This window comes from Mastigoproctus giganteus, chromosome 2 (assembly GCF_048544385.1).
Source record: "Mastigoproctus giganteus isolate SK-2022 chromosome 2, ASM4854438v1, whole genome shotgun sequence".
NCBI lineage: Eukaryota > Metazoa > Arthropoda > Arachnida > Uropygi > Thelyphonidae > Mastigoproctus > Mastigoproctus giganteus.
The window spans coordinates 368,187-393,701 of NC_143576.1; the positions used below are offsets into that span (position 1 = coordinate 368,187).

Sequence of the window (25,515 nt, forward strand, 5' to 3'; positions counted from 1 at the left end):
GTGAAGACAGTGGGGGTTTGCAAGATAATAGGTACACTAATCTCCAATTGACTTATAACGCCACTTATTTAAGACTTCCAAAACATCCGCTTAAACCTATTCTAGTTATTACCAGAATTTTATGATTTCTGGTTGGTTTTTTTTTTTTTTTTTATTTAGAGTCTTGAACTGTCCCGGTCAATCCGCTTCCTTCCCAGTTAAAGCAGACTCTCGATTTACCGATCCCAGTAAATCGAGAGTCTGCTCTGTTTGTTTGTTATTTGGTTTTTAGGAGCATTAGCAACTAAGGCCATATTGCTCCGGGATATGTGGTGGTCATTCCCTGACCTTTCCGCATCCTCCATATTTGGTGTGATGGGCTCGAACCCCGGCCTAATCAAGAAGTGTGTGCTACGCACTGCTGCTCCTTCCCACCTGGCTACAGAAGCGCCAAGTCTGCTCTGTATGTGTATATATAACCAAACAGAAAAAAAAAAATTATAAACTATAAGAAAAAAAGTATAAAAATAGAATGCAAGTAGAGTGAGAATGCAGATTCTCCCACTTCCCCCTAGCCTTATGGGTTCCCCACTGCCAGCTAACATATCCCACCCCCAGAGCGAGAAGGGCAGTTTGACCTTACTGCATTCAACAAGACATGGACCTGACAACCATCACCGACAAAGACATACTGCAGCCTTGCTGCCAACACATCATTTGGCGATCTGAACTGGGTGCTCTAATCCAGTTCCCTCTAAAACCCCATCCCCAGGCAGGGGAGGGAATAGACAAGTCTGTCTTCTGTGGCCATATTGCACCTCCCAAGGTTTTTGCAGTACTTTGATCCAAGCCCGAGGCGGGAATCGAACCCGCGACCTTTGGGTTGCCGGTCAGGTACTTTACCCACTCGGCTAGCCCGGTCGGCTTTGTCTTTATAGCTTCCTTTTGTTTTTTAATATATTATTATTATTAGCTATATGGTGCAAGGAAGCCTGAGGCTTATGCTGCATCAGCCAAAAAAAAAAAAAAATTCCTGAGAGAGAGAGAGAGAGAGGGGGGGGGGGAGGAATCACCAAGAAAGAGAAGAATGATGATATCCAGCTCAGGACCCTGGGTGTGCCATGCCCATACTCACCAGATGTAAGCCCCTGGGGTGATGACACAGTCTGTTGGCCAATACCAAATTCTTCAGCAATTTTTTTTCCAGGAACACCATTTAAGTTGTTCTATCACTTTTAGCTTGTTAATGATAGTTAAAGTGGCATATTTTCTTTTTATTCCACTTTTCAATTCTTTAGAACCCATAATTATATAAAATATGTTAACTTGTGTACGTATATACGTATAAAGAAGCATGGAAATGAAGCGATATAAGCAATAACATCTCCGACTCTTGAGTCAACAATGATACTGAACAACACGCAAGATAATGTAATGTAACATATGATTTGTTTCTATCTACAAAGTCAGAGTGACTTATCTGCCTTGCTAAATCCCATTTGTCTTTCAAAGTATTCAACTGTGAACAGAATTTTTCATATTTCGATCTGGATTATTGACATCCGGATTAACTGTAACAATTGGCGAAGGTTTACTGTACTTTTTTATTTTTAAAAATAATTCTATAGCATTATTCTTCTGCCATGACATCAATAATTTTGGTTACTTTCTTCTAAATCAGAAAAAGCATATACAACAGTCAGCCAGAATCCATTGATGAGTCAATTTCAAACTAACTTAATTTGCTTATTCTACTTCTATTTTTTGAAACAATCTTTTTCCATATTTATTTCCTGAAAATTCAAGAGATCACTACAAATTTCTTCAGGTTTAGTAACCCACAATCAATCCATCATAGCACAATATTACAGATTTTAATACAGAAAACTCAAGGCTTACATGAGAGTTTGCAAATTAAATTTTATGTGATAAGAGAAATTGGGGTTGGTTAGGTGGGGGAGAATATGTGGTTTCAATTCCACCAGTAACACTTCTGTCATATAGTTTCTTATCCATAACAATGTAACTTCCAGTCACTCAGCAGCATCAACCTAACAGTCACACTTCTCTTGAGAGCTTCTAAACTCAGTTCTCTGCTTATTTCATAACTGCAAAGTCAAATAAGAAATCTGTCATGCAGCGATTAGTCCCACTCTTGAAATGATTTGGAAGTTAATTAATACTTAAGTGTCCGTAGATTTACCGTTCGTAACTTGACGCCATTGTTATACAATACAACGTTATATCCCAAACAAGATGGCGTAAGCTTGGTATAGTATAGTAAAGTATATAATATAATATTGTCAATTAATCAGTAAAACCTATTAATCTTGTTAAACTTCACTGTCAATTAAATTGTACTTTTTAACTAAATACATATAACGACTTAGAGTACAAACGTAACATAATTAATTAATACAACTTGATACAGAAGTTATATAAACGGAACTCACAGATAATACTCGATACTGAAAAATATATATAGCGTTATACCTGTGTTGGGATACAAGTTTAGGGTTATAATTTTGTACTGAAATTAAAATTTTATTCAAATTAAATCGAAATCATGACTCGGACCAGAGCAGCAAAGCAAAAGGCTCAAGCTAATGGGAGTGCTGTGACTCAGGAGAGAACTGAGGAAGGCAGTTGCCCTCTAAATCACAGCCTTTTAAAATGCACTGCTTGCTTGATGTTTGTGGAGCAATCAGGTATGGGACATGATATTGCCATGGGGGATGTCTCTGTGTGTGCACGATGTAAGGAGTGTAAGGACATCATCCAACAACTCAGAGTTGTTATGGGCCTATATGAGAGCTTGAAGGACAGGGTGGATGCCCTCGAAGAATCTAAATTGAGGGGCCCATCAAGCTCTCAGCTGCCCACATCAATGCCAGAGCTTGCACTTGATCATCACGCAACACAGCGGCAACCCCCAAGGCAGAATTCACTGGTCCCAGAGGAACTAGTAGTTGTTGGTGACTCTATTGTCAGAGAAATTGGGAACATGCTTTGTAAAAAGGATAGGTGGAACAGGACCAGGGTATGTCTGCCAGGGGCAAAGGTTGATGATGTTGTAGAATGAATATCATCTTTTAAGGGCAAAAGGTGATATAGTTGTACACGTTGGCACTAATGATATTAAGAGTAGGAGACCGGAAGAATTACTTAACAAGTACAGGTCACTGGTGAAAAAAAGCCGCGAATTAGGGTTGAATTTGAAAGTGTCTGCAATTCTGCCTAGACATAACAGGAGGGAGTATATGATTAGAGCATTGTCAATCAATTCGGCCCTGGAAAGATTGTGCAAGGCTCAAGGTAGAATTTTTTTCAGCCTGGTCTGTACTTGTTAACAGAAGAGACTGCTTCTACAAGGATGGGATACACTTAAATACACTTAAATAGAAAGAGTGCAAGAATATTTGCTGATGCTATTGAGGCAGTGTTAGGTGGGTCGGAAAACTGCTAGCTTGGGGGAATACAAGGACTAATAGATTAACAGTAGCCACTGGCAGAGGTGAAAGTGACTCTTGCACTGCTTCTATTGGAATGAGCAGCAGCCTGGAAAACAAGATGCACGATATTTCAGAGACTGCTGGGAGTCATTGCGGTACAAGTAAACACATGGGTTGTGTTAGAGTAGCTAAGAATAGGAACAGGTGCATGTATACTTGCGTGTACACCAATGATAGGAGTTTGTTAAATAAATTCTATGAATTTGAGGTTGCTCAAAACATCAAAGGCAGATATTGTTGGGATATCAGAGACGTGGTGTCACACAGATATAAGGAATGCAGAACTCGAATTTGGGGAGTACAGTGTGTACAGAAAGGATAAACAGGATAGGAAGGGAGAAGGGTTATGCTGTTAGTTAAGAAACACAAAATCCAAGGAAGTGAAGCCAGTCGACATCGCTGGACAGTGCAGTGTCGAGTCAGTTTGGTGTGACATAAGCATTGGGAGATCAAAATTGAGAGTAGGAGTGTGCTATAGGCCTAATGACTCTGATGAGTATAATAAAAAACGGTACAGGGAAATAGAGTGGGCCAGTAAATCAGAGAGTCTTATAATGGGGATTTTAATTTCCCAGATATTGACTTTAATTTGTGGGTTGGTCATTCACACACTAGCAAGGCTTCTGTGGATTTATTGGATGATTGTTTTCTACATTAGCATGTTCGGTAGACAACTAGAGGGAGTAATACCCTTGATTTGATTATCAGTAGTGATTCTTCATGCATTAAGAATCTGCAGGTAAATGAACCACTAGGTGGCAGTGATCACAGTGTGCTGAAGTGGGACTTACTCAAAGAGGTAACTACCATCAGGGGGTAAAGGGAAGGGTTTTTGCTTTTGTAAAGGCGACTAGGATGGTCTGAGACAGTATTTAAATTCTATACAGTGTGACCAACCGATGTATTACCAACAGCAAATTCAAAATGGGAAGCATTCAAAGAACTTATCTTGGAAGCTACTAGGGCTTTACATACCAACTAAGAAATATTGTTCAAGGTTTAGGCCTAAATGGATGTCAGATGAACTAATAAGACATATGGCAGAGAAGAAAAATGCACGGGATACATATAAATTAATGGGTGACATGGAAGCCTATGATAGATATAAGCTGGTCTGTAACCAAGTGACAAAGGAGATTAAGCAGGCAAAGGCAGATTATGAGAAATCCGTGGCAAAGGATGCAAAGAAAAACAGGAGTTCTTTACCTATGTAAACTCTAGAAGGAAAGGGATGAATCAGATTGGTCCACTGGATATTGATGGTTCAACAGTTGAGGATCCTGCTCAACTGTTGAACTCAACAGGTGGCTAACAAACTAAACGAGTATTTTGCATCTACATTCACACGAGGAGTTATTCAGGAACGGGAATGCCAGAGGTGAAGTAATCTCTGGCAGTGAGCTAGATGATTTTGTAATAACTGAGAGGAAAGTGGAGGAGAAATTGTTGAGGATAACCATAAAAAGGCACCCAGGGTGGATGGGATCTATCCAGTTATATTAAAGGAGGCAGCAAAGGAAGTAGGCAAACCCTTAGCCATAATTATGAGAGCTTCTTTGGACTCAGGGGAGGTACCCATACTGGAGGTGTGCAAATGTGACCCCAATTCACAAAGGAGGATCAAACACAAGTAATTATAGACCTGTGAGTTTAACTTCTGTTACAGGAAAATTAATGGAGGCACTGGTTAATGAAGCACTGCAGTACCATCTAGACAAGACAGTTATAGCTCGGACACAGCATGGTTTTGTTAAGGGAAAGTCTTGCCTGACCAATTTGATTGAATACTATGATGCAGTCACAAAAGAACTGGATGCGGGGAATAACTTTGATATTATATATTTGGGTCTCAGAAAGGCTTTTGATACTGTTGCACATGGAAGACTGCTGCACAAATTGGAGCAGTGTGGCATTGGAGGCAAATTGCTGCTACGGTTAAAGGGATGGTTGAGGGGGAGAAGACAGAGTAGTAATCAATGGACACTGCTCAATGTGGACTAATGTTATTAGTGGAGTCCCTCAGGGTTCAGTGTTGGGTCCATTATTGTTTTCTGTATTTATAAATGATATTGATGATGGTATATCAAGCTTAATGTCCAAGTTTGCAGACGATACAAAGGTTGGCAGGGTTGTTAAGGACACTACTGACAGTATGCTGCTGCAATAGGATCTGGAAAGGTTGAGCAGATGGGCTGAGAGGTGCAAAATGAAGTTTAACATTGACAAATGTAAAGTACTACATATGGGAAACAGTAACCCAGGGCAATGTATCAACTCTGTGGTACTACACTGACAGTGGTTGAGAATGAAAAGGACCTGGGGTAATTGTGCAGGCAGATATGAAGTTCCCTGAGCAGTGGAGACGGGCTGCAAGAGTAGTTCATGGTGTCTTGTTAATGATATACAGGAATTTTTCTAGCAGTGATAAGGAGGGGTGATTATTCCCTTGTATAAGGCAATGGTCAGGCCACACCTTGAGCAGGTCTGGAGGCCTCACATCAAGAAGAATGTAGAGCTGAAGGAACGAGTACAGAGAAGGGCAACAAGCTAAGAGAATGGAACAAAGGGTTGCTCTTACGAAGAAAGGCTTACGTTTTGCAAATTACAGTGTCTGGAGATTAGGCACCGGCGAGGTGATCTGACAGAGTTGTATAAAGCTTTGAATGGTTTGAGCATGCTCAATGCCGATGGGATTGTTCCTCTTGCTCAGAATAATCACCTGAGAGGGCATAAATTCAAATTGAGGATATACAGATGTAGGATAGATGTGCGGAAATTTGCCTTTAGCCAGCGGGTAGTTGGTTGGTAGAACAGATTCCCATTCTTTGTTGTTGAAGTTGATAGCCAAAATAAATTTAAGGCTCAGCTGGACAGATATTTCGAAAGACCGGAGGGGTGAAATGGGAGTGGTTTTTTTTTTTTTTTTTTTTGGCTGATGCTGCATAAGCTTGTTTTCTTGCATCATATGCCTCTACTAATGCTAATGAACTGAAAATTATTGCTTGTTTTGATGCTTCTAAAGACATGCAATCTCTTCCCCTAATTATTCGCCAAATCATAACTTTCACTTCAAAGGTGGTACTTGAGCATACATCTGTTCTCAAAATAATGGAATCACTGGTTAAAGAAGTAATGCTGGACCATTTGGACAGGCATGCAATTATACTTCAATCACTGCATGGATTTGCAAAGAGATGGTTTTGTCTAACCAATATGATAGATTACTATGAGGCAGTGACCAAGGAACTGGATGCAAAAAATTATTTTGACATTATATTAGCATTAGCAGAGCCATATGATGCAAGAAAGCAAGCTTATTCAGCATCATCCAAAAAAAAAACACACCACTCCCATTTCACCCCTCCGTTCGCTCGAAATACCTGTCCAGTTGAGCCTTAAATTTGTTTAGGCTATCAACTTCAACAACAAGTGATGGAAGTCGGTTCCACCAACCAACCACCCGCTGGCCAAAGACAAATTTCCGCACATCTATCCGACATCCGTCCTTCAATTTGAATTTATGCCCTCTGAGCTGATTATTCTGAGCAAGATGAAGAATCCCATTGGCACTGAGCATGCTCAAACCATTCAAAGCCTTATACACCTCTATCAGATCACCTCGCCGGTGCCTAGTCTCCAGACTCTGTAATTTGCAAAACTTAAACCTTTCTTCGTAAGAGCAACCCTTTGTTCCATTCACTAATCTTGTTGCCCTTCTCTGTACCCGCTCCAGCAGCTCTACATCCTTCTTGAAATGAGGCCTCCAGACCTGTATACAGTACTCAAGATGTGGCCTAACCATTGCCTTATACAAGGGAATAATCACCTCCTTATCCCTGCTAGAAAAATTCCTGTATATATCATTGACAAGACACCATGAGCTACTCTTGCAGTTCGTCTGCACTGCTCACAGAACTTCATATCTGCCTGCACAATTACCCCCAGGTCCTTTTCATTCTCCACCACTGTCAGTGTAGTACGGCAGAGTTGATACGTTGCTCTGGGGTTACTGTTTCCCATATGTAGTACTTTACATTTGTCAATGTTAAACTTCATTTGCCACCTCTCAGCCCATCTGTTCAACCTCTCCAGATCCCGTTGCAGCAGCATAGCATCAGTGATGTCCTTAACAACCCTGCCAACCTTTGTATCATCTGCAAACTTGGACATTAAACTTGATATCCCATCATCAATATCATTCATAAACACCGAAAACAACAACGGACCCAACACTGATTCCTGAGGAACTCCACTAATAACATTAGTCCACGTTGAGCAGTGTCCATTGATTACCACTCTCTGTCTTCTGCCACTCAACCATCCCCTTATCCATAGCAGCAATTTGACTCCAATGCCACACTGCTCCAATTTGTACAGCAGTCTTCCATGTGCAACAGTATCAAAAGCCTTTCTAAGATCCAAATATATAATATTGAAGTTATTCCCTGCATCCAGTTCTTTTGTGACTACATCATAGTATCCAATCAAATTGGTCAGGCAAGACCTGCCCTTAATAAAACCATGCTGCGTCTGAGCTATAACTGAATTCTTGTCTAGATGATCCTGCAGTGCTTCTTTAACCAGTGCCTCCATTAATTTACCTGGAACAGAAGTTAAACTAACAGGTCTATAATTACTTGTGTCAGCCTTTGATCCTCCTTTGTGAATTGGGGTTACATTTGCACATCTCCAGTCTATGGGTACCTCCCCTGAGTCCAAAGACGCTCTCATAATTATGGCTAGGGGCTTGCTTACTTCCTTTGCTGCCTCCTTTAATATAACTGGATAGATCCCATCCACCCCAGGTGCCTTTTTTATGTTTATCCTCAACAATCTCTCCTCCACTTTCCTCTCAGTTATTACAAAATCATCCAGCTCACTGCCAATGTTTACTTTACCTACATCATTCTCCTTCCTGAATAACTCCTCATGCGTGAATGTAGAGGCAAAATACTCGTTTAGATTGTTAGCCACCTGAGCAGGATCCTCAACTGTTGAACCATCAATATCCAGTGGACCAATCTGATTCATCCCTTTCCTTCTTCAGTTTAAATAGGTAAAGAACTCTTTTCTGTTTTTCTTTGCATCCTTTGCCAAGGATTTTTCGTAGTCTGCCTTTGCCTGCCTAATCTCCTTTGTGACTTGGTTACAGACCAACTTATATCTATCATAGGCTTCCATGTCACCCATTAATTTGCATGTATCCCATGCATTTTTCTTCTCTGCCACATGTCTCATTAGTTCATCTGACAACCATTTAGGCCTAAACCTTGAACAATATTTCTTAGTTGGTATGTAAAGCCTGGTAGCCTCCAAGATTAGTTCCTTCAATGCTTCCCATTTTGAGTTTGCTGTTGGTAACATCATCAGTTGGTCCCACTGTATAGAATTTAAATACTGTCTCAGACCATCATAGTCGCCTTTACGAAAACAAAAACCCTTCCCTTTACCTCTGATGGTAGTTACCTCCTTGAGTAAATCCCACTTCAACACACTGTGATCACTGCCACCTAGTGGTTCATTTATCTGCAGATTCTTAATGCATGAAGAATCACTACTGATAATCAGATCAAGAGTATTGCTCCCTCTTGTTGCCTCACGAACATGCTGATGTAGAAAACAATCATCCAATAAATCCACAAAAGCCTTGCTAGTGTGCGAGTGACCAACCCACAAATTCCAGTCAATATCTGGGAAATTAAAATCCCCCATTATAAGACTCTCTGATTTACTGGCCCACTCTATTTCCCTGTACAATATCTTATTATACTCATCAGAGTCATTAGGCCTATAGCACACTCCTACTCTCAATTTTGATTTCCCTATGCTTATGTCACACCAAACTGACTCGACACTGCCCTGTCCATCTATGTCGACTGGCTTCACTTCCTTGGACTTTATGTGTTTCTTAACTAATAGCATAACCTCTCCTCCCCTCCTGTCCTGTCTATCCTTTCCGTACACATTGTAATCCCCAAATTCCAGTTCCGCATTCCTTATATCTGTGTGACACCACGTCTCTGATATCCCAACAATATCTGCCTTTGTTGTTTTGAGCAATACCTCAAATTCATCAAATTTATTTACCAAACTCCTAGCATTGGTGTACACGCAGATATACATGCACCTGTTTCTATTCTTGGCTACCCTAACACAGCCCATGTGTTTACTTGTATCGCAATGACTCCCAGCAGTCTCTGAAATATCCTGCATCTTGTTTTTCAGGCTTCTGCTCATTTCAATAGAAGCAGTGCAAGAATCACTTCCACCTCTGGCAGTGGCTACTATTAATCTATATACTTGGATTTCAGGAAGTCTTTTGATACTGTTGCACATAAAAGACTGCTGTACAAACTGGAATTCACGAGTAGTGCAGACATGTGGCATAAAGGGCAGAAATAAGAGGAGTGGTAAAGTGGAAGAAGATTGAGTGGTTATCAATGGACACTGCTCTCTGTAGACTAATTCAAGGCAGAACTAGACAAACATTTGGAGCGAGTGGATAGGTGAAATTAGGTTTTTTTGTGTTTTTTTTTTTTGGCTGCTGCTATATAAGCTTGCTTTCTTGCATCATGTGCTTTTACTAATGCTAATGTTATTAGGTGAGTTCCACAGAGTTCGGTGCTGGGTCCATTGCTGTTTTCAATATTTATCACTGTTATTGACGAAGGTATATCAAGCTTAGTGTCAGAGTTTGCAGATGATACAAAGGTTGGCAGGGTAGTTAACAACAATCATCAGGGTGAGCTGCTGCAACAAGATCTAGGAAAACTGAGTAAATGGGCTGATAAATGGCAGATGAAATTTAACATTGATAAATGCAAGATACTGCACATGGGTAGCAGTAATCCCAGAGTAACTTATGAACTGTGTGATACTATACTCGGGGTAGTGGAGAATGAAATAGACCTGGGGGCAATTGTGCAGTTAGCCATGAAATTCACGAGTAGTGCAGACATGCTGCTAGGACAGCTCATGGGGTTTTGTCAATGATATACAGAAACTTTACTTTCTGTATATCACTGACAGGGATAAGGTGATTAATCTCTTGTATAAGACCATGGTTAAACCACACCTTGAATACAGCAATACCTTGCACAGTGCAGCTTCAATGAGTACAGGATTTACTATAGTGTGGTTTGTAATCTGCGACTGATAATGTAGTCATATAGTTTTTCTAAAATTTTCTAGGATGATCTCCAAATTTGCACCACTCGCTTATTCTAGATCTTTCTGCAAGCAATGCACTTATGTACTATATATAATGGTATGAACCAGAGCTATAATGCTCAATACGTTCTACGTTGATATCAATATTTGTAAAAGAATAAGGGAAGTTTAACCTCAATATGATAAATAGAACACTTCCGTATGATACTCTACAGAAATTAAAATGAAAACAATTAAAAAATCCTTACATTACAGTAAGAAATAATAATTAACAATAATTAAAAATCAAATTAACAAAATTAAAAATCGATTTAATGCAATTAAAAATTAAGTCAAAAATTAATTTAAGGGAAAAAAATTGCAAAACGATTTTCCTTCCTGAAGCTGATAATGCTTTTCAACTGTATGTCGTTATCACAGGAATGGAAATTCCTGTAAAGCAGAGGTGCATTCTTTTTGTGATTTTTTTTTTTTCAGTGATTCCTTTATTATTTGTGAAAAAAGAAAGTGGGATAATACCAAGCCATAGCAAAGTAAATGGTTGATATTAGAAGAGAAACTTGAAATCATCAAATGCCACGAAGAAGGCACTTTGTTTACCAAACTCACACGAGATAAAGGAATAAATGAATCATCGATAAGAAGAATATATTTTCATTCCTGTGATCACGACATACGGTTGAAAAGCACTGTCAGCTTCAGGAAGGAAAATTGATTTGCAATTTGTTTTGTTAAATTAATTTTTATTTAATTTTTAATTGCATGAAATTAATTTTTAATTGTGTTCATTTGATTTTTAATTATTGTTAATTATTTCTTACTGTAATGCAAGATTTTAAATTTTTTAATTGTTTTCATTTTAATTTCTGGAGAATATCATGCGGAAGTGTTCTACGTATCATATTGAGGTAAACTTCTCTTATTCTTTTATAAATAGTACTATATATAAGTATTGGCATCACTTACTTCCAAAAGGAGTTTAAGTTCAGCTTCTTCTTCTTAAGCACAGGTGTATCCATTTTGTGATTTTTTTTTTTCAGTGATCCCTTTATTATGAGTGAAAAAAGAAAGTGGGGTAATACCAAGGCTGATTAAATGGCTGATATTAGAAGAGAAACTTGAAATCATCAAATGCCATGAAGAAGGTACTTTGTTTGCCAAACTCACATGAGACAAAGGAATAAATGAATCATCTATAAGAAGAATTGTAAAAGAAAAGAATCAGTACAGAGTATGGAATAACTACCAACTCTTTTGCCTCGAAAACAATCATAAAGAAAAGGAGCTCTTTAATGGTAAATATGGAATGTCTGCTATCGATATGGATAGAAAATTGCAATCAGAAGTGAATCCCGTTAAGTCAAACGGAAATTCAAACAAAAGCTACGAGTCTTTTCAACGCACTTAAAGAAAATGTAGCAGAAGAAAATTCTGGAATAAAATTGTCGTCGTTTTTCTTCATCAAAAAAAAGTTTATCAATTAATTTTGTTCTTAGTCTACCTCATTACTATTTTTATTCATTATTTTTCTAACTGAGCATGCATAATTATTTCTACTATAAAAAAATAAATTCTTATGATACATACATATTTTTCCTGTTGAAACTATTCCCCATTTAGTGCTGATTCAGTCAGTGCAGCAGTTTTTTCCAACTACATTAACTGCACTGTGTGAGGTATTGCTGTGCTATATACAGGTCTGGAGGCCTCACCTCACTTTAAGAAAGATATAGATCTGCTGGAACGTGTGCAGAAAAGGGCAACCAGATTAGTAAAGGGAACAAAACAGTGCTCTTACCTAGAAAGGTGCTCATTTCTGAAAATTGCAGAATCTCAAGATCAGGCACCTGCAGGGAGATCTTATTAAGATGTTTAAAGCTTTGAATGGATTGAGTAAGCTGAATGCTAATGGTTTTCTTCCACTTGCTGAGACTACACACATGATGGGACATAAATTCAAGTTGAGGAAGGATGGCTGCAGGATAGATGTGCAGAAGTTTGCATTCGGCCAGCTGGTGGTTGATTGTTGGAACAGGCTTCCATTTGTTTTTGTGGAAGTGGATGGCTTGAATAAATTCAAAGGAGAAGGAGAGAAATTCTTGGAGAGTGTGGATGGCTGAACTGTCGGTTTTTTTTTTTTTTTTTTTTTTTGGGATGCTATATAAGCTTGCATTTTGAATCATTTGTCATTACTACTACCACTATTCCTTGTCAAAGACTTCCTAAATTTAAAATCCCTTCTTTTTGATCTCCTTTGGCTTAATATCTCTCTATCCCATTTTGTCAAGTTCATCTGTTGCTACTATCATTCTCGCAGCTCCACTAATCACTTGTAATGCTCATTGCCTTTCTATGAAACAAAATTTTCTCCAATCTAAGTTTCCTCGCAGTGAGGTAATTTTCTTGATGATTTTAATGTTCACAACTCCCAAATGGTTTCAATTTTCTATTTACAGGGACCCAACTCGATGGAATGGTGAGGTTTCTACAATTGTAATTATTTCCTTAAAAAAAATTCTTCGATTCTTAGAGATCAATGTTATTGGTCCTCTAGACCAGTGGTTCTCAAAGTGGGTGCTGCTTACTCTTTATAGGGGTGCCACAACGTCAAATTTAGCATCGGCTTACATTGTGGCCATCGCTACAAAAGGTCATTGATTTTCATGCAACTGTGTAAATTAGAAGTCATCGTGAAATAATTGCTGACCGCATCGCAGTGTCTATGTATATGCACCTACATATATGGAACAGCCGAGCCATCTGTCACGTACACTATATTTGAAACAGCACAGTGCCGCTGCAAATGCTCATACTCACTTAGTGGAACTTAGCCCTTAGCTTGCATTCCTCCTTTGGTGTATCAGTGTGCCTAGTTGTGCATATAGTCGAGCTTGTTTTGCACGTTAAAGTTTTAGTTAATATTTCTATTTCAAATACTTTAAAACAATGGCCATGGAAAACTTTATCATTAAAAAGAGAAAAAATCAAGTTAGTAATGAACATCTGAATCAAGAAATAGTGGCATACAACAAAGATCACAGAGCAGCAGAAAAACTGAAGTAAGCACAAGTTCAACTATAAAAGAGAAAAAACTCTTATGTATCAAGACAGTTACTTAGAAATGGAGTTTATGTGGTGTGGTGAGTGAGAGTTTGGCACCTAATCCTATGTGTATTGTTTGTGGAGTAACATTAGCAAATGATGCTATGAATCCAAGCAAATTATCGTGACATTTCACCATTGCCCTTCCACGTGCACCACCTTACAAAATATTCTGCCAGTGCCCATGCACCTGGTAGTGCCGGGAATTTTTCATAATGGATTTAGGATGTCTTCACATTAAAAATGTTTGAGAACCACTGCTCTAGACACTGCAGTTCACATCTTGGTGATGGCCTTGCAAGGATGCAAAATGAAAATTTCCATTTTTCTTTCCCATTGGTGAATTATTTTTTTAAATTTTTCAGATTCCGATGTTTCCCGAATCACGTTAGTTAAATTATTCTTGCAGAGGTGAAATTCTTGATTCATTAAAATCTCATTCTTTATCTAAACCTTAGTTTTCTATAAATCTTCTAGTTTTTCAAGATAAGAAGCTTGAATATCAGGAGTGCATTTAGCACACACTCTTTGAGTAGATAAGGGGTTCAAGCCCCTGACTGCTAAATACCGTCGATATGCCAACCGGCACTAGACCAGTGTGGCAGATTATGGTCCATTTCCCTTGACATGAATTGCTGAGGAGGTTTCCATCCTGCAGTGGGTTGATAATGGCTGCAGTTTATATCAAAAATGGCTTTCATCCAAATTTCTAGAATCACATTCTATCTACACTAAAGCTTGTAATAATTGTACTCAAACTTAATTCCAAACATGATAAGAATAAAAAAACTTGCTTCTTGTTCAAAAGGTAGTCAAGCATTCTGATCTCTAACAAAAGCTGCTGAGTGCAACTTCTATTTACTTATATTCCCACCTCTCTTATAGCCTGATGGTTCTATTACATCAGCTACAATAAAAGCTAGCTTGCTAATGGCCCGAAATTCTCTAAGCAGTGCAGACATGCTGCCAGAACAGCTCATGGGGTTTTGTCAATGATATTCAGAAACTTTTATAGCAGGGATAAGAAGGTGATTACCCCTTTATACAAGGCCCCATAGTTAGGCAGCATCATGAGTACTACATACTAGCCTTGAGGCTTTCAATTGCGGGGTAATCTGATTGAGGTGCTTAAAGCCTTGAATGTGAATGGCATTCTTCCCCTTGCTGAGACTACACACGAGGGGAGGGGCATAAATTTCAGTTGAGGAAGGATGGTTACAGGATAGATATACAGAAGTTTGATTACTGGAACAGGCTTCCATCTGTTGTTGTGGAAGCGATGGTTTGAATAAATTCAAAGAAGAACTAGACAAATTCTTGGTAGGTTTGGATGGGAGAAGTGTGTAGTGCTTTTTTTTTTTTTTTTTTTGCTGATGCTATATAAACTTGCTTGTTTTCTTGCATCATTTGCCACTAACACTACTTTTGTTCTAACTCTTATTCATGATTAGTTAAACCACCATACATATCCAGTACTGTCCACTAAATGCATCATGTGGTCTTCCAACAGAAGGATGTTAGAAGAATTCTGAACAATCTTCATGCCAAGAAAGCTCCAGTTTCTGATGGCATTTCTCCACTTCTTCTCAAAACCTGTGCTCCTGAGATTGCCCGTTATATTGCCTTTTTACACTTTCTCCTAAATAAATAAATAAATTTTCTATTTATACATTGGTACAACCACACTGTCAGGAGTTCATAAGACAGAGAGATTACAAGAAACAGCACCTTACCTAGTGGTGACAGGCTTGAACCCCAGTCACTCAAAGCGCATGTACTTATGCATCCTCGTGCTTGATCACTCAACTACGGCGGCCTCATTCCACTGCTGTTTTCCTTTCTGCTTCAAAATTTGCCCATATCCAGCAGTTCTTAAAGAGGGTGACAAATCCCACCCAAATAGTTACTGCCCCATTCATTTTAACCTCCATTCTTTCCAAAGTAATGGAGAAATCCATCATTCACCAAACTCTTCCATTTGATCTATGCTCACCGATATGGATTCCACAAGTGTTGATCCACTGGTAACATACTAGCTTATGTTATTCCGGTTTGGACTAATTTGATGGAATAGTTTAGCAAAACTCAAGCAGTTGTTCTTGACATTTCTAAGGCTTTCAATCATGTTTGGCATAAAGGTCTTTGAAACAAGTTTCCATCTTATGGACTGCTGACTTTTTTTTGCAAATGGTTATCGAGTTTACCTTATTCCACTGACTGGATCTCCTACCTACAGTTATTCTGAGGCTGGTACACTATATTTCACTTTCTGGTTTGAGAAACCATGCTCTGCAAAAACAGATTAAACTTTTCAAATATCCAACACAAATTCCTTAAATGACATCTCCAGCCAACTCTTATAAGCTTGCTTTCTTGCATAATATGCCTCTCCTAATGCTAAATCTCCAGTGAGTCAAAGAAAACTTAGTTAACCTCAATCCTTGTAAAACTCAGTTCTGTCTTATTTCTTGCAAAAACGAGCCTACTACACCTATGGTCATCTTTGCCATAGGTACAGTAGGCTCTTTCTCATCTTTGGCAACACTCAGATTTCTAAACAACATTACACATCTCCATTAGGGATTACCCTAACTTCCAATCTGTTGATCTTAGTACATATATCTTTCAAATATAATTTAATCTGCATAAAACAAAAAAAGGTTCTCTATTTTGCTCTCGTCTTTTCTTCTAAACTTCTCACTCTGTGCAAATCTCAAATCCACCATACCATACAATGTTGTTCCTACATCTGGGGTTGGTGCTTCCAAAACCTCTCTCAAACTTCTAAAATCAAAAGAAGGCAGCCATGTTAATTAATGATACATCTCTTACAAAATCTCTCCACCCTACGGCTCAGAGACATTCAGTTTCTGCTGCATGACTTTTTTTTAAAGATAAGTCCATGGACACTGTTCTTTTTAATTGGCATTTATGATTTTCCCCCCACTCTCTTCCAAGCCAGTCCAAACGTGTCGCAACCATTCAGTATCCATTCACTGTCCAACTGTAACTCGCAGAACCAACGTTTTCTCTTCCTCCTTTATTACTTCTACATCTGTTTTCTTGATTATTTCTTGAAATTTATAATCTACCTTAATTCAAGTCTAATGTCAACATGTGCCTTCTGTCTTCTCAGCCTTCAACCCATGCATGATACCATTTACTATTGATTCTAATACCTTTGGTGCTTCACATAAAAAAGATGAAATGACTCACCAAGATACCACCCAGATTTAATCCTTTCCAGGGAATCGATTCTTTTCCTCAAGCCTTGTCATCAAAATGCAAATTTTCATTTAATTTCCTCTTTCTTTTCAAAGAGTTTTCTAACCCCCCCCCCCTCCACACACACAGAAATGATTCAGGATTGCCACATTTCAAAATCCAAAGAGGCCAGCAACCTCTACAGAATGAAATATGGATGTTGGGTGTGCAACATAATCATAAAAAAGTTAAATATTTTGTAAATATATAAATATTTCAAAAAACAGGCCTAAATTATGTGAACTTGATGCATTTCTTTGATTCTGTTTGCTTTGCAGTTACAGTGAATTTGATAAAGTCACCTTAAATTTTAAACTTCAGTATCACACCTACACAATAAAAATGTGTAATGGTGATTTTCCCTACTATTTTTTTTAAGTAACGGTATTCTTTTCGCTAACATTCTGAATATGATGATAGTCTTTTGGCATTTTTAATACGCGCAAACAATAAATAACAAAACACTTTATTATTCATTGTCTGACACTTATTAATACCGCAAACCTTACTGTCGATACATGATAGTGGTTCCCACAGGACTACACTCAGTAGTTAATTAAATTAACTACGTGTATGTGCAACGATCAGATAGTAGTCGATATGTATTACTCAACGAATGGTATAGGAGGGAGTGAAAGGCCTAGAGTACAATGAAAGTTGAAATCCAGAAAACTGCTGGAATGCAATGGACGAAAGCTGAAATGGCAAAGGAGCATGGAAACATTCCGGTTACTCGGCCAGCAGTGGGCAGACAATAGTTATAAAGATATATTCCAAAACAAATTGGAGAAGGAACTTTAAAATAAACATACTTGATTAAGCATAATCTGAAAAACTTTACGTAAACTCCTGAAAAATTATTTATTTTGATAGCTTGACAAATGAGGCCACGTGTTCAAAAAGCAATGTATGCGGAAATACTGTGGCACTTCAGGATGCTTTCAAGTACTTGCCAGTCTGAGAATATACATGCAAGCATCCGTATTCGAAATTTATGTTAATAGACTCCGAAAAGGCATATAAGAGATTACCTTGCCACATGTAGGAGGCTCTTGGATGTATATGGCACTCATAGCTTCCTTTAAAACTTGACGATCACTTCATTCTAAGTTACTGAAAGTGTGGGCATCAACAGAAACTCACTTTCACCGCACGCATAAACAGCATTACCAAATCATAACGCGAAACTAGTTCGGTACGGAATACTATAGCACAGAGTATCTTACTTCTATGTGAGCTACAGTAAGCTATATTTCATTGGTTGTCTCTGCTCAAAGGAAAAACCGATCGCATTCATGTTTTAGAAACTAGATAAGTCGATAACTTGGCCGATCTCCTGCCTTGATCGAGAACAGAATTGCCGCCAACGTGTACCCCCCCCCCCCAACGCCTATTTTAAAAATTAGCTGACTGAGCCTCAGGGACATTATTCATTAATGTTTTAAAAAATCCCATTTTCTTTCATTTATTTTTATTATTATTTTTTTTTATCTTTAAGCATTTCGGTAATTGTTTACAATAGCGTAGTGCAGCCGGTCACAGCATCAGAGCTCATCAGTTCCGATATATGATTCAAACCTGTCATTCTGACAAACAATTAATGTATTTTCCCATTTTCATGCTGTAAGTTGCATGTCGCATTCCCCGCCCCATCCCAAAGAAAATAGGTTTGTTATACTGTATATTCAGTAAAAACATAAAATCAAAAGAAGTGCATCCAGTTAATATAGATGAACTGTTGAGTCAGTTTGGTGTGACATAAGCACTGCGAAAGCAAAAATAAGAGTAGGAGTGTGTTACAGGTCGAATGACTCGAATGGGTACAATGAACAATTGTACAGAGAAACAGAGTGGGCTAGTTAATCAGAATATCTTATATTGTCGGATTTTAACTTCCCAGATATTGAGTGGAACTTGTGGGTTCGTCACTCACACACTAGTAAGACTTTTGTGGATTTTTTTGGATGATGCTTTTCTGCAGAAGCATGTTCGAAAGGCAACCAGAGACAGTAACATTCTTGATCTCGTTATCAGCAGTGATCATTCATGTATTAAGAATTTGCAGATAAAGGAACCACTAGGTGGCAGTGATCACAGTGTACTGATGTGGGATTTACTTAAAGATATAAATACCATCAGGGGTAAAGGAAAGGGTTTTTCCTTCCGTAAAGATGAGTACAGTGGTCTCAAACAGTTTTTAAATTCTGTACATTAGCATTAGCATTAGCATTAGTAGAGGCATATGATGCAAGAAAGCAAGCTTTTTCAGCATCAGCCAAAAAAAAAAAAAAAAAGAAAAGAAAAAAGCACAACCACTACTCCCATTTCACCCCTCCATTCGTTCGAAATACCTGTCCAGCTGACCCTTAAATTTGTTTAGACTATCAACTTCATCAACAAGTGATGGAAGTCTATTCCAGAAACCAACTGCCCGCTGTCTAAAGGCAAATTTCCGCACATCTATCCTACATCCGTCGTTCCTCAATTTGAATTTATGCCCTCTCAGGTGATTATTCTAAGGAAGAGGAAGAATCCCGTCGGCATTGAGCATGCTCAAGCCATTCAAAGCCTTATACACCTCTATCAGATCACCTCGCCGATGCCTAGTCTCCAGACTCTGTAATTTGCAAACCTTAAGCCTTTCTTCGTAAGAGCAACCCTTTGTTCCATTCACTAATCTTGTTGCCCTTCTCTGTACTCATTCCAGCAGCTCTACATCCTTCTTGAAATGAGGCCTCCAGACCTGTATACAGTACTCTAGGTGTGGCCTGACCAATGCCTTATAAAGGGAATAATCACATCCCTATCCCTATCCCTGCTAGAAATGTTCCTGTATATCATTGACAAGACACCATAAGCTACTCTTGCAGCTCGTCTGCACTGCTCAGAGAACTTCATATCTGTCTGCACAATTACCCTCAGGTCCTTTTCATTCTCTAACACTGTCAGCGTAGTACCACAGAGTTGATACGTTGATCTGGGGTTGCTGTTTCCCATATGTAGTACTTTACATTTGTCAATGTTAAACTTCATTTGCCACCTCTCAGCCCATCTGCTCAACCTTTTCAGATCCTGTTGCAGCAGCATAGCATCAGTAGTGTCCTTAACAACCCTGACAACCTTTGTATCGTCTGCAAATTTGGACATTAAGCTTGATATACCATCATCTATATCATTAATAAATACAGAAAACAACAATGGACCCAACACTGAACCCTGAGGAACTCCACTAATAACATTAGCCCACGTTGAGCAGTGTCCATTGATTACCACTCTCTGTCTTCTGCCACTCAATCATCCAGTGGGATCAACTGACGATGTTATCAACAGTAAATTCTAAGTGGAAAGCATTCAAGGAATTAATCCTGGCTGCTACTAAAAGTTTCATACATATTAAGAAATATTGATCAAGGTTTAGGTCTAAATAGTTATCAAATGAACTAATGAGACTCGTGACACAAAAGAAAAATGCATGGGATGCATATAAATTATCAAACGACTCATACGCCTATGGCAGATATAAGCTAGTCTGTAATCAGGTCACAAAGGAGGTTAGGCAGGCGAAGGCAGATTACGAGAAATCTTTGGCAAAAGATGCTAAAAAAACAGCAAGAATTTTTTTTTACTTATATAAACTCTAAAAGGAAAGGGATGAATCTGATTGGTCCACTTGATATCGGTGGTTCGACTGTTGATGATCCTATTCAGATAGCAAACAAACTGAATGAATATTTTGCAACTACGTTTGCGCATGAGGAGTTATTAAGGTTTGAAAATGGCAGAAGGTTATCAAATTGTAGCAGGGTGCTTAATGATTTGTAATATCTGAGAGCAAAATGAAGGAGAAATTGTTGAAGTTAAAGGCACCTGATATTGATGGGATCTATCCAGTTATATTAAATGAGGCAGCAAATCAACTAAACAAACCCTTAGCCATAATTATGAGAGCATCCTTGGACTCAGAGGAGGTCCCCACGGACTGGAGATGTGAAAATGTATCCCCAATTCACAAATGGGAATCGAAGAGTGACACGAGTAATTACAGACCAGGTAGTTTAACTTCTGTTCCGGGTAAAATAATGGAGTTACTGATTAAAGATGCATTGCAGGATCATCTAGACATGACTGCAGCAATAATTCAGACACAGCATGGGTTTGTTAAGGGAAAGTCTTGTCTGACAAATTTGATAGGATATTATGATGTGGTTACAAAGGAACTGGATGCAAAACATAATTTTGATATCATATATTTGGATTTCAGGAAAGCTTTTGACACTGTTGCACATGGAAGACTATTGTACAAATTGGAGCAGAATGGTATTAAGGGTAAATTGCTACAATGGATAAAAGGATGGTTGAGTGGGAGAAGACAGAGGGTGGTAATTAATGGGTGCTGCTCCTCGTGGACTAATGTTATTAGTGAAGTCCCACAGGGTTCGGTGTTGGGTCCTGTTTTGTTTTGTATATTTATCAATGATATTGATGAAGCTATATCAGGCTTAGTGTCGAAGTTTGCAGATGATACAAAGGTTGGCAGGGTTGTTAATGACAGTAATGGCAGTATGCTACTGCAACAGGATACAGATAATTTGGGCAGATGGGCTAAGAAGTGTCAAATGAAGTTTAACGTTGACAAATGCAAAGTACTGCATATGGGTAGAAGTAGCCCCAGAGAAACGTAACAACTGTGTGGTACTAAATTTAAGGTGGTAGAAAATGAAAAAGACCTAGGAGTAATTGTGCAGTCAGATATGAAGTTTTCTGAGTAATGCAGACAGGTTGCCAGGGCAGGTCATGGGGTTTTGTCAATGATATATAGGAATTTTGCTAGCAGGGAAAAGGAGGTGATTATCCCTCTGTATAAGGCAATGGTCAGGCCACGCCTTGAATACTGCATACAGGTCTGGAGGCCTCATTTTAGGAAGGATGTAGATTTACTTGGGCGTGTACAGAGAAGGGCAACAAGATTGGTGAGGGGAATGAAGGGATCCACTTACCAAGAGAGGCTTAAGTTCTGCAAATTGCAGTAGCTGGAGACTAGGCACCTATTCAGTGATGTGATTGAGGTGTATAAGGTCTTGAATGGGTTGAGCACGCTGAATTCTGATGGGATCCTTCCACTTGTTCAGATTACGAACCTAAGGGGCCATAAATTAAAATTAAGAAAAGACAGATGTGTAGAAATTTGTCTTTAGCTAGCGGGTAGTTAATTGCTGGAACAAACTTCCATCTGTCTTGGAAGTTGATAGGTTAAATATATTTAAGTAGGAACTGGACAGGCATTTGGAGGGAACGGTGTGATTTTTTTTTTGCTGAAGCTGCATAAGCTCATACACTTGCTTTCTTGCATCACATGCCACTGCTACTACTACTCAGTGGTGGATTAAGGATAGTTGGGGCTCCTAGGCAAATTATATTTGGGGGCCCTCCAAAAAATAATAATAAAATAAAGAATAAAAAATAAATAAAAGGTATGTGGCAAATAAATGAAATTTTGTACATTTGAATTTTTTGCTTAAATTTTCGCATAAATTAATCAAGATTTTTATAATGTTTACTGAAAACATTAATCTATTTTAGAACACTATGGGAAAATGTCTTGGATTGGGGGCCCCTAGACATGTGCCTCTTTGCCTTAATGGGTAATCCGCCACTGCTACTACTATTATAATTAATCTTGTTTGTGATATCATTCTCAATACAAATTATTGCTTAATTTTTCTTGTCCAAGTGAATTTCTAATATAATTCTTAACTCTTTTAAGCACAGAGAACGATCGTTCGGCTGATGCGTTCGAAACAGGAATTGACAAAAGTATTTTTAAAATTATGTTCACATTAGGAAAAGTTGATATTACTCCTTGAATTGCTTCGCTCAGAAGGTGAATTTAAATTTTCATTTTTTTCAAAATATATAAAATGCGTATTCTTTTAAAACATTAGATTCAGTGTCATCTTGGTAATTCCCTTCTCTCTCTCTCTCTCTCTCTCTCTCTCTCTCTCTCTCTCGGGGTAACTCAGAATTTTTTTTTTGTCTGCTGCAGCAAAAGCCTTAGGATTTCTTGCACCATATGGCCAATAATGATAATGATAATGAATAAGTATATTTTAAATTACAATGACGGACAAAAAAAACTGAATTATTTGTGAATTTTGCAAATAATGTGTTTTGCGCTGCATTGTGGATCGCAGAAATGTTCGAAATGCATTTGTTAGAGGTGATATATATCTCTGTGAATGAAATCCAATAAAAAGACTCCACTGATATAACCAAATTGCCATAAATGTCTTCCCAATGGGTAAAATGAGTAATTAATGGAAATATGAGAAATCATGCAAATGGAAATCATGACAACCAAATACATTTTATTGCATTTACGTGTACAAACTGAAATGACTGAAATAACGTAATAGTATTATGTATGTACTGTAAATCAGCAAAATAAATCCTCAATATTTTGTTGTTTCTCCTTCAGCTGCAATTACAGTCTTGCAACGATCTGTCATAGAGTTAATCAACTTCTGGATATACGGTTGCCCAATGTCGTGGTATAACATCCTTACAATGCTCTCCTGCAGCTGAACCTTACTTGACTTCTGAGCAATTTTAAACAATATTATGTACTAGCAATTTTCAATAGGATTCAAATCTGGAATATATGTTGCCGGGCCAGTCCAACACTATAATGCCAGCATTTCTGATGTATAGCTGCACCTTAAGGGAGAAAAACGAGGTAAAACAATGGTGTAAGTATGTTTTAAACCTTGTGAGACAAGAAGACAAACTTATCATTAAATCTAAATAGCATAAAACTTACCAATTTTGCTGTGTGGCAAGGTGCTGAGTCCGGTATAAAAATGCAGTTTTGGACGTCTCAGTGGTGATCCTTAATTACGGATTTCAAGCACTCCTCCAAGATAGCAGTGTAGTTTCTACATTCACTGTTCCGTTAATAAACTTAATTCGCCACACCCCTTTGCTTGCTATGCATCTCTGGACTATCTAACTGGTGAGGAACTTTACAGTTGGTGTAATGCTGTCAGGATGACATGCCTCCGATTTTCGTCTTCTCACATATCGCTTCCCATCCGAGCCATACAGGTTGAATTTTGTCTGCGTAGTAGCACAGTGCTATCGTCACCGTACACCCTACACCGGGTGGAAAAGCCCAGGGTTTGAATCCCGCCGATGACACGAGGAACTTTATTGGGCTTTTTTCACTCCGTGGCTGAGTTAGTCTGTCTCAGGTGTAGATAGCAAGATTTTTTTTCACCAGCAAACAGGCAAATCGACCAGAGAACCCACGCAATTTACGGACAAAATAAATATATGGGTAGATGTAATCATTTACGAGTACCTGAATATCATAATTTTGGTTTTTTTTTTTTTTTTTTTGAAGGTTGAATTTCGATTCGTCAGAAAAGATGACAGTGTCCCATTGCTCTTTTGCCCATGAAAAGTTACGTTTTAGTCCAAGTAAGTCGCTTCTTCCTCATTTGTTGGGTCAACAGAGGCTTCTTGGGCCGATAAGCACAGACCACATTCCGAAAGCTGTCTTTCGATAGTTGGTGCACTTGTTTCAACACCATCTCAAAGTCCAGCTTAAAATCAGGAGCACTAGCATGGCGATTACGAACTTTCAAATATCGATCTTGGGAAGGCGTAGTCATTCTTTTACAGCCTCGCCCAGGTCTTCTCTTCATATCACCGGTGTCACGGTTTAATTTCAGCATTCGGGATACTATTGACTGCTGGCAGACTATTTTATCAGTGATAGCATGCGTAGGAAGCCCTTCTTGGGACAGAGCAACATCTATTTTTTTTTTTCTTAGTGTCAACAGAACATTTGGAGCCATGCTTACACCTCCGCAAAACAGGATACTAATGAGTGTGTAAACCCTTCCAACGCAGTATTTATAGAAACGGCTGAGACAACACCTTGCAATCACTGTCTGATGCACATTTTTATATTTAGTTCTTCCTTAACTCAACTATACTATTTAAGGAAGAACTAAATATAAAATTTCATCAGAATCGATAAAACCACTTTTGAAGAAAACGTAATTTTCAAATTAATCTTCAAGTTCATTCACCTTCAGGTAGAAAGTCAGTTTTCGATTAAAAAAAAATAAAAAAATCACTTAAAAATATTAGTAAAACACAGCAATGAGTTTTTCAAACAGTGATTTTGAGGCCCCCTCTGATCGGGGGCCATAGGCAGATGTCTTTTTTGCCTATTGGACAACGCGCCTCTGAGTAAGAAAATTAAAAATTGTTTTTTGTTTCCCTTGTACATGACATTGTTAATTATAATTTCTTGCACTTATGACAGCGATATTTTCACCACTGCTCGAAATAGAGTAATGAGAATTTAAATTTTCAAGTAGTAGTACTAGTAGTAGTAGTGGTGGCATGTGATGCAAGAAAGTATGTGTATGAGCTTATGCAGCATCAGCCAAAAAAAAAAAAAAAAAAACACACCATTCCT

At 38.3% G+C, this 25,515-nt stretch overlaps 1 protein-coding gene across 1 annotated transcript in view; it reads right to left on the reverse strand.

Annotated features, from left to right (window-relative positions):
- LOC150089109 (spliceosome-associated protein CWC27 homolog) overlaps window positions 1-18,391 on the reverse strand; it is a 334,415-nt gene extending 316,024 nt beyond the window's left edge. The window contains exon 1 of the mRNA XM_090390329.1: window positions 18,059-18,391. Coding sequence (XP_090246455.1) covers window positions 18,059-18,100 — 42 coding nt within the window. The 5' untranslated portion in view covers window positions 18,101-18,391. The remainder of the gene's footprint in view (window positions 1-18,058) is intronic.
- Between the last annotated feature and the right edge of the window lie 7,124 nt (window positions 18,392-25,515).